The sequence below is a fragment of the Pantherophis guttatus genome, chromosome 1 (genome assembly GCF_059756535.1).
Source record: "Pantherophis guttatus breed Tessera chromosome 1, ASM5975653v1, whole genome shotgun sequence".
Lineage (NCBI taxonomy): Eukaryota > Metazoa > Chordata > Lepidosauria > Squamata > Colubridae > Pantherophis > Pantherophis guttatus.
This window is the reverse complement of record NC_142063.1, coordinates 123,173,590-123,187,155: the sequence shown is the minus strand read 5'-3', so window position 1 is coordinate 123,187,155 and position 13,566 is coordinate 123,173,590. Positions and strand designations below refer to the sequence as shown.

The 13,566-nt window shown below is 38.0% G+C and overlaps 1 protein-coding gene across 2 annotated transcripts in view; it reads left to right on the top strand.

The window, feature by feature from the left end:
• Positions 1–12,331, top strand: part of CNTNAP5 (contactin associated protein family member 5) — a 414,934-nt gene extending 402,603 nt beyond the window's left edge. For both annotated transcript variants that reach the window (XM_060687892.2, XM_060687893.2), the window contains exons 22-24: positions 563–781; positions 9,035–9,106; positions 10,747–12,331. In XM_060687892.2, the coding sequence (XP_060543875.1) occupies positions 563–781; positions 9,035–9,106; positions 10,747–10,943 (488 nt within the window). In that variant the 3' untranslated portion in view covers positions 10,944–12,331. The remainder of the gene's footprint in view (positions 1–562; positions 782–9,034; positions 9,107–10,746) is intronic.
• Positions 12,332–13,566: the final 1,235 nt, after the last annotated feature.

Genomic DNA, 13,566 nt, shown 5'->3' with positions numbered 1-13,566 from the left:
GTTAAAGTCATAAATAAATTTTGCCAAGGGCAAAATTATCATAACCATAATGTCTTTAGTTCAAAGTCAAGAAACACCAAGGAAAACAATATCTAGAATCCACGATACTTGATAATATGTTTAGTGGGGGTCCTCTTCTAAGTGTTTCCCCCCTCAACACATTACATCACATATGTCTCAATAGCAGTGTTTTAAAACATATTATTTGTATTATATGCAGATTATCTCTGTTATGGTTGCAGCACCTCAAACCTACTAAGCAAATCATTTCACAGACTTGGACTAAGCATGTTCCCTAAACCGTAGACCTAAATCTAGCTTTCTTTCTGTTGGAATTCATTAAAATGACTCTTGGATCATACAGGTAGGTGGGAACAAATAGGCAAATAATAATATAGCAAGTTTCCAACCATGGATTGAAGATTGCATTACATGAATGTGTCAAAAATAATTAAATGAATACTGTAGTTAAATAGGTGGGAATTAATGTCAGCTGTCCTTTAATGCCCATATGGAATTGCAGTATAAATGAAGAAGCTCCTATTTGCTTTGTGTTTTACAGGTAGTCAGGGCCTGGATCTGGAAATCTCCAAGGCAAACTCCTTTGGATTCATTGGATGCATGTCATCTGTGCAGTATAACCATATTGCTCCATTGAAAGCTGCCTTAAGACATCCCAACCTAGCACCAGTGACAGTCCTGGGTTCGTTGTCTGAATCAAACTGCAGGTCATTGGTTGAAGTAGATGCAAATACAGCAACCTCAATTTACTCTTCCTCAGGTATGTTCAGCACATTTTACAGGTAACTAGTTTAGTAATGTTTCTTATTTGTTGCTTAAGTAGTAGATGATGGAAATATGGTACATATATAAATGGAACATGTTTTTTTTATTTTTATAGATTTATAAGTTGTTGTATTCAAGAGCTTCTAGGCAATATGCAAATAAGGTACAATATGGTATCTTAATTATGTTGACGTCATCATCCTATTCACCTCCCTGTTTCTACAAATAGAGGAGAAATGACCTGGTATCCTATTTTCTATATCTGTGATGTGATGAAAAAAAAAAAAAAGTAAAGAAGGGATAAGCAATTAGCCATGCTGATTACGCACAGCATTATTTCCAATGTGTCTGGAAAGTTCTGTGCCTCTTGATATATAAATATTGGAAATGTAGACTGTTGGTACTAAGTGAACAGTCCTTTTAGCTCTTGTCTATTGTTCACCTCTCTCTCTCTCTCTCTCTCTCTCTCTCTCTCTCTCTTTTTTTTTGGGGGGGGGGGTCCTATTTTTGGCAATTAATAATTTTGAACTCTGTTGATATTTAACTAAATGATATCAAGCCATATTTTTGCTAGCTGGCCCGAGTGCTGGACACATTTGCTGTGATCTTGATAGAGGGATTGAGTGGCACTGTGCTGTATGCAAAGTAAACTGGATATTACTCATAGTATTTTTTTTACAATGTATATAATACAATAATCACACAAAATAACAACATTAATAATATGCCATACCAACATCTTGCCTATAATAATATTACCATTGGCCTTGATCTTATTTGTAGGGGTTTTTTTTAAATCTTATTTGTACCATAGTTCTCTCTTTGCTAATATAAACAGGCCATGAAATCTGTACTTTTGACTTGGTAAGGCTACATGAATAGAGTTTAAACACCAGAGGTTGACATCACACAAAGGATATTTCCTTAGTAACATTGTAGTTTCATCAGGGTTTAGTTGTGGAAAGCAAAAAAGATATTTTTGATGAGCAAGTGGAAGAATTATTAAACACATTTAATTGAATTCCCAGATTATTTAAAATCAGGTTTATTGTTCAAAAATCTGCTTTCCAGAGAATGAATGGTGTTCCATGGAAGTATAGAAAAGTGGGAGTTAATAAGTAAGGGTTTGGTTTGCCTACAATAGTGGTCCCCAGCCTTTCCAGCTTTGTAATGGAGGGAAGGGAATGGTTCCGTGTGAGCGGTAGACAAGTACACACATATGCAGTTCCATTTGCACAAGCTTGCGCAAGTGGAGTTACACATGCATGTGCTCCTGCTGCTTCCAGGACCCAATTCTGAATGGGTCGTAGTCTGGTACTGAGCCAAGGCCCAGGGGTTGGGGACCCCTGGCCAGTGGTGAAATCCAAATTTTTTTACTACCTTTTCTGTGGGCGTGGCTTGGTGGGAGTGGCAGGGGAAGGATACTGCAAAATCTCCATTCCCTCCCCAGTCCAGGGGAACGATACTGAAAAAACTCCATTCCTACCCCACTCTGGGGCCAGCCAGAGGTGGTATTTGCTGGTTCTCCAAACTACTCAAAATTTCCACTACCGGTTCTCCAGAACCTGTCAGAACCTGCCCCTGGCTTATAAGAAACTGATCCCTACAAATCTGTCTCGGGTCTGTATCTCATCATCTGAGGGGTTCTGACTAGTAATTTAGAAAGAGAGATTTTTAATATATTTTTTTAAATAATCACTTGGTATAATGAATTTGTTTCTTGAACTTTATCACCTCAGATAATCAGGAAATGCGTAGGCTGGCAGAAGCTGTTGTTTTATGTTTGTCTCTTATCTTCTCTGGGTTTAAGGAGAGACACATTATACCCTGATGATGATCCAAGCAGTTCATTTCCCACTTGTGATAATTAAATGCTCCCTTGGGCATCTTAAGTGTTTTGTATGTTGGAAAGGAGAGCACGTTGTAAAGCTAGGGTTAGTATTACCATAAGTTGGAAGAGCACATACATACACATACAGTACACAAACACATACCCATGTGGCTTTCAGATCATTTTTCCCCAAAGGATATTGATTTCCCAGGCATGGAGTAGTGTCGCTGTGGCAGTCTATCATATTTTTGTCTTTTTATGGGTTTGGCTGTTTTTGTCCACATTGCCTCACCTTGTTTTATGTTTTGAACATTTTATTTTATTTTATTTTATTTTATTTTATTTTATTTTATTTTATTTATTTTATATTTTATTTTATTTTTCTTATTTATCTTATCTTATCTTACCTTTCTTATCTTACCTTTCTTATCTTATCTTATCTTATCATTTTATTTTAAGCTGTTTTAAGTCTTTTGGACTTTGAAAGTGAGTGGCCATAGTACATTAAAATGAAATATAGTTTAGTATAAAGGTAAAGGTTCCCTCCCACATATATGCTAGTCGTTCCTGACTCTAGGGGGCAGTGCTCATCTCCGTTTCAAAACCAGAAGAGCCAGCGCTGTCCAAAGACATCTCCGTGGTTATGTGGCTGGCAATAGCTAAATGCCAAAGGCGCACAGAACACTGTTACCTTCCCACCAAAGGTGTTCCCTATTTTTCTACTTGCATTTTTTACGTGCTTTCGAACTGCTAGGTTGGCAGAAGCTGGGACATGTAACAGGAGCTCACCCCATTATGCGGCACTAGGGATTCGAACCGCTGAACTGCCGACCTTTTGATCGACAAGCTCAGCATCTTAGCCACTGAGCCACCACATCTCTTTTATAGTTTAGTATAAATTATACTAAAATTCATTTTCATATAAAAGAATAATATGTTCATGTCTCATCCCAAAAATGCATTCAATATTATAAAACCTACTTCAGTTTAAAGAAGAATATATTATATATCCCAACGAACTCTTGTTGCTTTCAATAAACTGGAAGGTTATGTCCTGAAATGATTTTGTTTTTCTTTCCTACTTAATTACAATTCAGCATTATTGCTTTGTTCCTTTTGTTCTAAAACTGTCTGGATTTCTTCCAAATCACCATTTCATTCCATTCACTATGTCTGAGATATTATGAAGAAAACACTAGAATCTGTTAACAAAAAATAGAAACAAATTATTATAAGCTCTTCGTGTTGAATGAGTTCCAGTTTATATGTGCTTTCTCTCTCTTCTGTAGTCACTAGATTGCCTTGTCATAGCTGTTAGTGACAGTGAAAGCAATTCTTACTAATGCAGATTGGCAGCACCTTAAGTGGTTTTTCTAGGGATGTGTAAAAAGATGTGAGTGTGCTCTTTCTCCGTGCAAATCTATTCTTATTTGTTAATGCTCTAGAATAGATGTGAGCAAGTATTATCAACTGAGAGCCCAAGAAATTTTTAATATAAGATGTATAAACAAACAAACCTAAAAATAGACTACCTTGACTTTATTTTGTTTTATCTCTGCCTTTCTCTGTCTCTGTCTGCTCTTTTTCTTTGTGTGTGTGTGTGTGTGTGTGTGTGTGTGTGTGAGAGAGAGAGAGAGGGGGGGGGAGGGAGGGAGAGAGGGAGAGAACTATACCAAATATGCTATTTGAAAGCAATTAATTCTCAATATTTTGTGTGGATTTCTTAGCTAACCTTCTTAGCTAACATTAATATGTATTAATTGGGTAAATGCTATTTGTTGCCAAATGTGTATTTAACCGAGGTATTTCCTTCTGAATGAACTTTATTAAAAGTCTGGCAAATAAGGTCTATGGTCACTGGATTTGAAAAGCATCATTTTCTTCTGAGGCTCAGAATCTTAGTTTTCATTCTGGGCAAGTTGCAATGAAACTGATAGACTCTCCCTAGAAAAAACTGAGGCAGATGCTAATCCACAAAAAAAGTTACAGTCATGGTTGAGAAGCTTTCCAGATCAATAGAGGCACCATGTGGAAAAATGCCAAAGATTGTGGAGAATCAGCAAAAATTGGATGCTTCAACTTGCACTTTCTGACTGTCCCAAGCCACCTTTGGATGCTCTTGGGGATATTTTGAAATGCATTACCATCATTATTTCTGTGCAAATCACTTGACTAATATGAGACAAGTTCCAGAGTGAAGCACCAAAGATACATGTATAGAAAAGTTAGGGTTTGTTTTCATTTCTTTGCAAAATACAACTAGGGTTGGGGTTTTTTGGTGGTTGTTTCTGAGGGGTGGGGTGGGGAATCTCTGCAGTGGAAAATATGCACTGGTCAACATTTCTCCATCTCCTGATTCTGCAGAGTGCAGAAGAGACTCAGAGTGGAATTTACTGTCAATGGGTTTTCATCTATCAATCTGAAATGAATTCTATTTACTATTTATGCCTCTGGGTAAAAAGATGCTCAGTCTCTTCATGCATACATCTCATTGCAGATACATAGTTTGCCTTCCATTTCTAATGTTATTTCCTCACTTTAAAAAGAACCATTTTCTAATGCAATATATAAAATTTAAATTCACCTCTACATTAAAAAAAAATAATAATTAAAAATAACCAGAAGGTGATAGTTCTTAATTCTAATATTGTTTTATTAATTTAAGAATATATACAGTAATCAGAAGCCTCGGGCTTTTGGATGGCTCCCAGGAACTTTACAAGAATTGCCATCAGCTGTAGTTTCCTATCTGATGGAAAAGGGAAAAAAAGGGAGAACAAACAACTAAAATTTTATTTTATTTAAATTTAACTATAAACATATCAACTCTATTGTTTTATTTAGTTTTAAATAAAATTAAATTTCAGATTTTATGCAAGCCTGATGCGACAGTATGTTGGCTTGTTCAGATCAAAGATCCTAACTTGCATACTATTAGGTGAACTTTGGTTGTTCTTGTGACATACTGGTTGACGTGTTCAAACCATACTTACTGATAGCAGGGAATAATAAATGGGTAATAGGTATAACTAACGGTGGTATCCTACCTCAGAAATTCTATAACTTACTAAAAAAATGTGAAAACGTTGATTGATTGAAGCCATGACGGACAGAAAATGTCAACATCCATCAGGCCAGCTGGAGATCATCAGCTTATAGAAAATTATATCTTGATATACACTATAAGACAGATAATTGATAAAAGGCCACAAAAGGAAGGAAGGACAGATGGACGGATGGACAGACGGACAGAAGGAAGGAAGGAGAAAAGGAGAGAGAGAGAGAGAAAGAGAGAGAGAGGGAGATGCTTGCATTATTTCTTTATTGTTTAATAAATGGATGGATATGTTTATAGATACCTGAAGGCTATACTCACAGTGATTTATACCTTCCTCATATCCCAATTGGAATAGTTCAATGCACTCTATATGGGGCTGCCCCGAAGAGTATTCAGAAGCCTCAGCTGGTGCAAAATGCAGAAGTACAGGCAGTTGTGGGTGCCTGTTGTTTAGCACATGGGACACCTCAGTTCTGTGAGCTGCACTGGTTGCCAGTAAGCTTCCAGATACAATTCAAAGTGCTTCTAATTACTTGTAAAGCCCTTCAGGGTCAGACTAGTTACAGGACTGTCTCTCCCTAGTTGTTTCTACCCATCTCACCCAGTTTAGTGGGAAGAGTATACTCCAAGTTTTGTCATCCAGGAAATATTGTTTGGCCGGGCGCAGGAAGAGAGCCTTTTTTGCCATTGAATCCACCCTCTGTAATAGCATCCTCCCAGAGATTGGACTCTACCTAACCCTGTGAGCATATTACAAGGCCTCAAAGAAATGGTTCTGTCCTCAAGCCTGGGGTGCTGATGGTGTGGGTGAGCCTATTATTTGATGGTACTAACTGCTATTTATTTTATTTATACTTTTGATTGAAATAATTCAAATTCTGTTGGCTAGAATAAGGTGCTTGAGATGGCCAAGCCTAAATTTCATCAATAAGTTAATAAATGCAATGGATAAATAAACAGTTGCCACTGTATTGGTTTAAGATGCAAAACTGTGGCTAAGAAACCAAATGATTTGTACTGAATCTTGATGTGATGCAATGGGAGTATGGATCTAAAAATTGCATCAAGTTACGACTAAACAGAGAGGAACTAGAGCAAGTAGATGCATTTGTGTCTCTTGGAAGGATGTTTAGCAAAGGTGGCAAAATGGGTGGAGATATTTTAAGATGTACAAATGACAGTGAAAACATATGTTGACAATATGTTGCTATTGTAAAAAAATTATTGAATGAAGTGCAAACAGCTGCTTATAAGAATGGGCTTCTGCTCATTTTTTATATACAAGTAACAGTTGGATATGTCAGGAGAAGCATAAGAGTCAGTTAAATGAAGTGGGAATGGGGTATGCAAGAATCATGTGGTTAATGAGATAGGATCAAAGGTACATGGGCACTGAAGGAAGTTGACTGAATAAAAATAAATGAGTGGTGAGTACAACAGAAGTACATCAAGCAGTGGTGGGTTTCAAATTTTTTTACTACCAGCTCTGTGGGTGTGGCTCAGTGGGAGTGACATGGCTTGGTGGGCGGGGCTTGGTGGGCATGGCAGGGGAATGATACTGTAAAATCTTCATTCCCACCCCACTCCAGGGGAAGGATACTGTAAAATCTCTATTCCCTCCCCATTCCAGGGGAAGGTTATTGCAAAATCCCCATTTCCTCCCAATCAGGTGGGACTTTGGAGGCAGAGAATAGATGGGGGTGCGGCCAGTCAGAGGTGATATTTACCGGTTCTCCGAACTACTCAAAATTTCCACTACCGGTTCTCCAGAACTGGTCAGAATCTGCTGAAATCCACCTCTGACATCAAGGTGAGTTAGTATATATAGAGAATGAAGTTTGGAAATAAGATGCTAGAAGGTGATTGTTTGTGTTGTAATAAGTCTACTTGCTTTTAAAAAAATCAAAAATATAAAAAGCAATATTATAGCCAATTGGGGCAGAAGGTCTAATGGGTGTGAAGGAAAGTGTTTGTAGAAACAGTGGTGCTTCCAGGTGCTATACTGGCCAAGCTAGGATTTGGAGCTTCTAATGCTGATCTATTGGAATAATTCTGAGCCTATCAAACCTTAGAAGTATTTCTACCTCCAGGAGTAGATCTTGGCCTTTGCTACAAATCAGGACTCTTTAGAATTATGAAACAGTAAGCAGATAGTTGGCAATAAAACCTGCACTTTAAGTTGCTGCAAGTTTTACAAATAAAAATTTATCCATGGATGGTTGATGCCTCCACTGGGAGAACTCTAGTCCTTTCCACTCCTTTGTTTTGTCCAATCAAACTTCCTTGCTTAATAACATTTCTTCCCCAAAACTAAAACTGTCTTTATCCTTTGGAGAAGGAAGCAGTGGAAGCAATTTTGAATGCTGACACATATATAAACAGACAGACTGACACTCCATTAGTGCTGTATTTATATAAAAATAAAACAAGCGAGGAAAATCATACAGTATGTATCTGAAAGGAAGACTATTTTTTTACCAAATTATGTAATTTTAAAGTGATAACATCTTAAATTCTTTAAAAATGTAATAGTGAAAGCAGATTTGGGATTTTTTAAAACCTTTTCTTTATATGGAAGGCATCTTAAATTCAGGATCCTCTTTCTTTTGAGATAAAATGACCTAAGCGTTGGCTCTTGAAGTGTTACCAGAGCTTTTAAAAAAGGAGCAAATTGTAGATGAGTTTCCTGTCAACAATTTGGGAATAGTAAATAGTGTAAATATTTATTTTAAAAATCACTATATATGTATTAATGTGGCCCTCAAAAAAAAAAAAAAACCCTTTCAAACGTTCTCAAATCGTAATGTTCAATGAAATGTGGTAAAATTAGTACATATGTGGCTGAAGAGTAATTGTATTAATTTTCTGTCAAGGTCAGAGTCAATGAAATGAAACAATATTTATTTTATTATCTTGGCTGCATCCACAAGTTTCTGGAGGATGGCCTCTGGGATATCTCTCAAAGGTCAAGTATGAGTCTCAGAAAAAAAGATCAGCACCTTAATGATATAAGCACTACAGGGGTGAAATCCAGCAGGTTCTGACAGGTTCTGGAGAACTGGTAGCAGAAATTTTGAGCAGTTCGGAGATCCAGTAGCGGAAATTTTGAGTAGTTTGGAGAACCAGCAAATACCACCTCTGGCTGGCCCCAGAGTGGGGTGGGAATGGAGATTTTGCAATATCCTCCCCCCAGGAGTGGGGTGGGAATGGAGATTTTGCAGTATTCTTCCCCTGCCATGCCCACCAAACTACACCCAACAAGCCACACCACGCCCACCAAGCCCCACCCACAGAACCGGTAGTAAAAAAATTGGATTTCACCACTGAAACATTACCTTGGTTTTTCTTATGAATTACAGATCCATTTGGGAAGGCTGATGATAAAGAACCACTCAGCAATGCTGTCAGAAGTGATTCAGCCTTCATTGGAGGTAAGTTGAACAAATCATGTTTTTGCAATCAAGAGCCATGGTGGCACAGTGGTTAGAATGCAGTATTGCAGACTAATTCTGATGTCTGCCAGCAGTTCGATCCTGATTGGTTCAAGATTGACTCAGCCTTCCATTCTTCCGGGGTCAGTAAAATGAGGACCCAGATTGTTGGAGGCAATTTGCTGACTCTGTAAACCACTTAGGGAGGGCTGTAAAGCACTATGAAGCAGTATATAAGTCTAAGTGCTATTGCTATTCCAATTCAGCTTGCAGAGTTGGGTGATATGCCTTAGTGATTCTTCAACACTCATTTTCTTTTAGTGGGTATAACTGCTAAAAGAACTTTTTCTTATCTTTCTCAATTGTCCAATTTTTCTTATTTGAAATTGTATGTAGGCAGAGTAGAGGAAGAATAATATTTGTGAGTTTTTATAGGGATTTTTTTCCTTTTGTTTGTTGCTATTTTAATTCTGCTGGAAGCTATGGAATATGCAATTACATGTGCTAGTCCCAGTGATTTCTTTATCCATCCACAATTTATCTTTAGCAGCACCAGAATCATGAGCACAGAAAAGCAAAACACTATTGGCAGGAGCTGTCCTTTTTATCTTAGCTTGCTTTTCCTGAGATGGATTGGAACTCAGAACCATTAAGAAGAACATTTATTTGAAAACTGATTGTAACTAATCGCCAGCTAATGTAGTTGCCTTGTAATGGTATCTATCACTACTGTGTCCAGAGACTTAGAAAATATTTTAGTTCAGTTTTGTGTTCTACAGCATAGTTCCAAAAAGCATTTTGAAAGATGAGCAGTTTTCTGAGTTTATTTGGGGTCACTCCTCTTTGTCTCATTGCACAATTCAGTGAAGTATTTTCAAACTTTATGACCCATTGGACTTCACAATTAGGTAACGTGAATTAGAGTACCAAAGAGAAAGTAATTGAATTAGTACTATATCCATTAAGGATTGACCATCCCAATCCAATTGAATGAATATCCAGTTTCAGCTAGATTGACTTGAGACCATGAATGTTTTAAATCTCCTCAATAGTAATTATGATAATTGAGAGTTCTTATCAATGCATAACTTCTATTTATAGGCAGATTGGTGCTTAGATGTCATGGAAACTTGGTAACAAAGTATATTCATTTAGGCTTCATTTGGGAGGAGGAGATTGGCTATTCCCAACATCATATGAGCAGATCTCCACAATGGATCTCCTTTCCTTCCTCCTGCATGAGTACCACCCTTACCTCCAGATGTCTCCATCTACTGTAGACCTCAACATCTCAAAGGCATATTTAAGAGCAGTATGAGGGACTCCAGAATAGCTTGCCATTTCCCTAACCAATAGACACTGATGAAATAGCAGTGAAATCTTGCATAATAATAATCTGTGCATAAACAATATTTGCAGAAGTAATTCAACATGAAATATAGTGCAGCCGGGTTTGGCTGGTTCTCTCTTGATCAGGAAGAAGTTGGGGTTAAGTATAACAAACCTGTATGATTATAGACAAAATTCACTTGAGCAGCAACAGTGAACTTCACAACAAAACGAAATCTGTTCTGCTGAATAGGCCATATACCTCATTCTGAACTTCCCCTTATGTTTACATTTTGTCTTTTGCACCTCAGGTGTTATTGCAGTTGTGATCTTCATCATCTTTTGCATTGTGGCCATTATGAGCAGAGTCCTCTATCGGCACAAACAGACTCATCGGAACAGCCAGACGAAGGAAAAAGAGTATCCAGAACACCTTGACCGTTCTTTTAAGACTGAGGTTGACTTACAGAACCCAGTGAGCGAGTGCAAACGAGAATACTTTATCTAAAAGACTCCCTCACTCCTTGTTACACTTTGGCATTTCCATGATGATGATGATGATGATGATGATGATGGTAGTGATGGTGGTGATGGTGTTTTTAATCCATCTGTTACTTTGGAATTTCCCCACTCTTTGGAAAGAACTAATAGACACAGAAGAAATAGGCAGAACTGCACTGTTCTCCATCCAAGGTCACCATAGATAACACCTAACTGCTCAAGCAACCGTGTATTCTAACTAAGTTCGTCATTACATGCATGGTTGACTATTTAGTTTCTGGATTTCTGAGATGTTGCTTTCTGGACCATTTCATGTTGGACCTGAGTGATATATACTAGAGGTAAAGTGTGCAAGCTAATTATATAGCATTACAGCTATTGCAACAAGGTAGTGTGAAAGAACAAGATCAAATTATCTCGCTAAAAAAAATGTATTTAAGATGAGCCAAATCCTTTGTCCTGCAAATTGGCATAATTCTGTTTTGTGTCCGTGGTGCTCTGCTGAATTTGCAAACTAAGGATCTGGAACAGCCTTTTTCATTCATGTTGTTTTTGATCACTTCTTTTCCTTCAAAACTGAAACATTTGTCTAACACAAGGTCAGAGTTTGCAAGACCATATTTCTGAATGGGCAGGCTGGAGAAAGCTGAGACTACTGGGATAAAACTGTCAAGTGTTTGCCCTTCTTGCATAACCCTCTTTAGATTCTGGGTCAATTTGGTTCAAGAATCACCTGGCACTCAAAGTGGGCTTGTGAGACTATGAGAAACAGCTTGGTTTTGTAAGAGGCGTCACTCAATCACTCATGTCCTCCAGGATAGAAGAGTTTACAAGCCTGCAGTAGAGTTGGCCTAAAGATGGAGAAGAGCAGAAACATTTCCATTGGGCTTGAGCACCAGCAATGCCTCTGGCATTCCAAAATAATTTGTAAGTGCTCTTCATCTGAGGGCCACCTGGTTCTTGTCCTTTGAAGGGACGCTTTGTGGCTGGGCCAGAGGACCCCTGTGAGGAGGGCCAAAGAGGCGGGAGATGTGTCATGTGCTCAGGTTTTCAGCAAATCCAAAGAGGCTCAAGTGTATCCAATGAATGCTTAACCTCTGCTTTGGCCTCTGAGCATCACCTTTCCCATTGGTTTCTTGAGGAATTGCGCTTTCCTCCTCATTGAGCCTTTCTGCTCTCCCTCTTGGGCAAAATCTTCCAAAGGACCTAGAAAGGGGGCTTAAGTAGTGCTCCTCTGTACCACTTTCAATGTAGGTGTGAGTCAGGGGTTATGCAATCTGCCTGCAGGCCCTTCATGAAGCCACATTTAAATAGGGCCTAAGGGACTTCAGGGACACAGAAGACTAGCCCCTCTGTCATTTGTAGCTAAAATCACTCTCCCCTCCATCCCCAAAACACACATGTAAATGTTCACTTTTTTTTCTTTCCCTATTAATTTTGATCTGGAAGTTTTTTATTTGAAAATTGTCCTCCCTCCCTCCCTCCCTTTTATTTTTAATGTAGCATCTGGAATGGAGAGAATTTTTTCAAATAAGGTATTCAGTCTAGGGAAACAGTTCCGCCACATTTCTGATAATGTTTATAGCTGAGTAAAATCAACATTTTTTTTCAGAAGTGGTACTTCCTATGATAGAAGCAACCAAAAAATCAGGAGTGGGGGAGCTTTGTGACATTTGCAAAAGTACCAACCTGGCAGTTTTTCCATTTCAACAGAATGATTAATGGGAATGATCACACACAAACAGACACACACAGAGAGAGAATTCCCATATTATGTTGTAGCAGTGTTTTGATTAAGTCAGTGCAATTTTGCTATAATGAATGTTGCCACTACTTTCAGCAATGATTGTGGTAGGGATTCTGGCTTGTGGAGGCTATGGATTTCCTGTCCCAATTTAAAGCCTTTGTTATAATGTCTCTATTATAAACCACCCATTTGAAAAAGGAAAAAAAAAAAAAGCATGCACACATACAGACACATCCATTAAAATTTTCCAACAGCCTTCTCCACTTTTATGGAAGAAAACATAGTCCTATGGAAAGGAGGATCCCTTCTTCCCCCACTCCTCCCCCCCCCACACACACACACATTATAGGGAAAAGACTATTCAATCAAAAGTCCGTCTCATAAAGTTAGATGCAATCAATAATTTTTACTGGATCACGAAGCAATAGCCGAGGCAGAGGCATTCGCTCCTTCAATTCACAGGCACTTTAGCAGCTTCTTAGGTATTAGGACATTGTGTAATCTCTCACATGAATAAATGGCTTAGTGATGTTGCTAAGAAATGACACTTGAACTTAATTTGCATGCAAAAGATTGAAGGTGGTGGCACCAAGCACTAGATATGTAAATATAAACAAAAACCCCACGTTTTAAATGCCAAGGCTTCCCCCTGCAAATACGCTATGAAAAAAAATGTGAATTTCCTAAAGAACACATTTTTATCAGAACCATCCTGTCTCTTTTGAATAACATGTAACTTAATTTCCAAGATGAGATCCACACATTTTAAAATTGCTAAGGTTGAGAAATACTATTCTAGATCAGTATCTAGATTCATTTTTGGTTCATATTTATATCCATTTCATTTTGAATATTCTATCAAGGACTGACTGAGTAACTGACT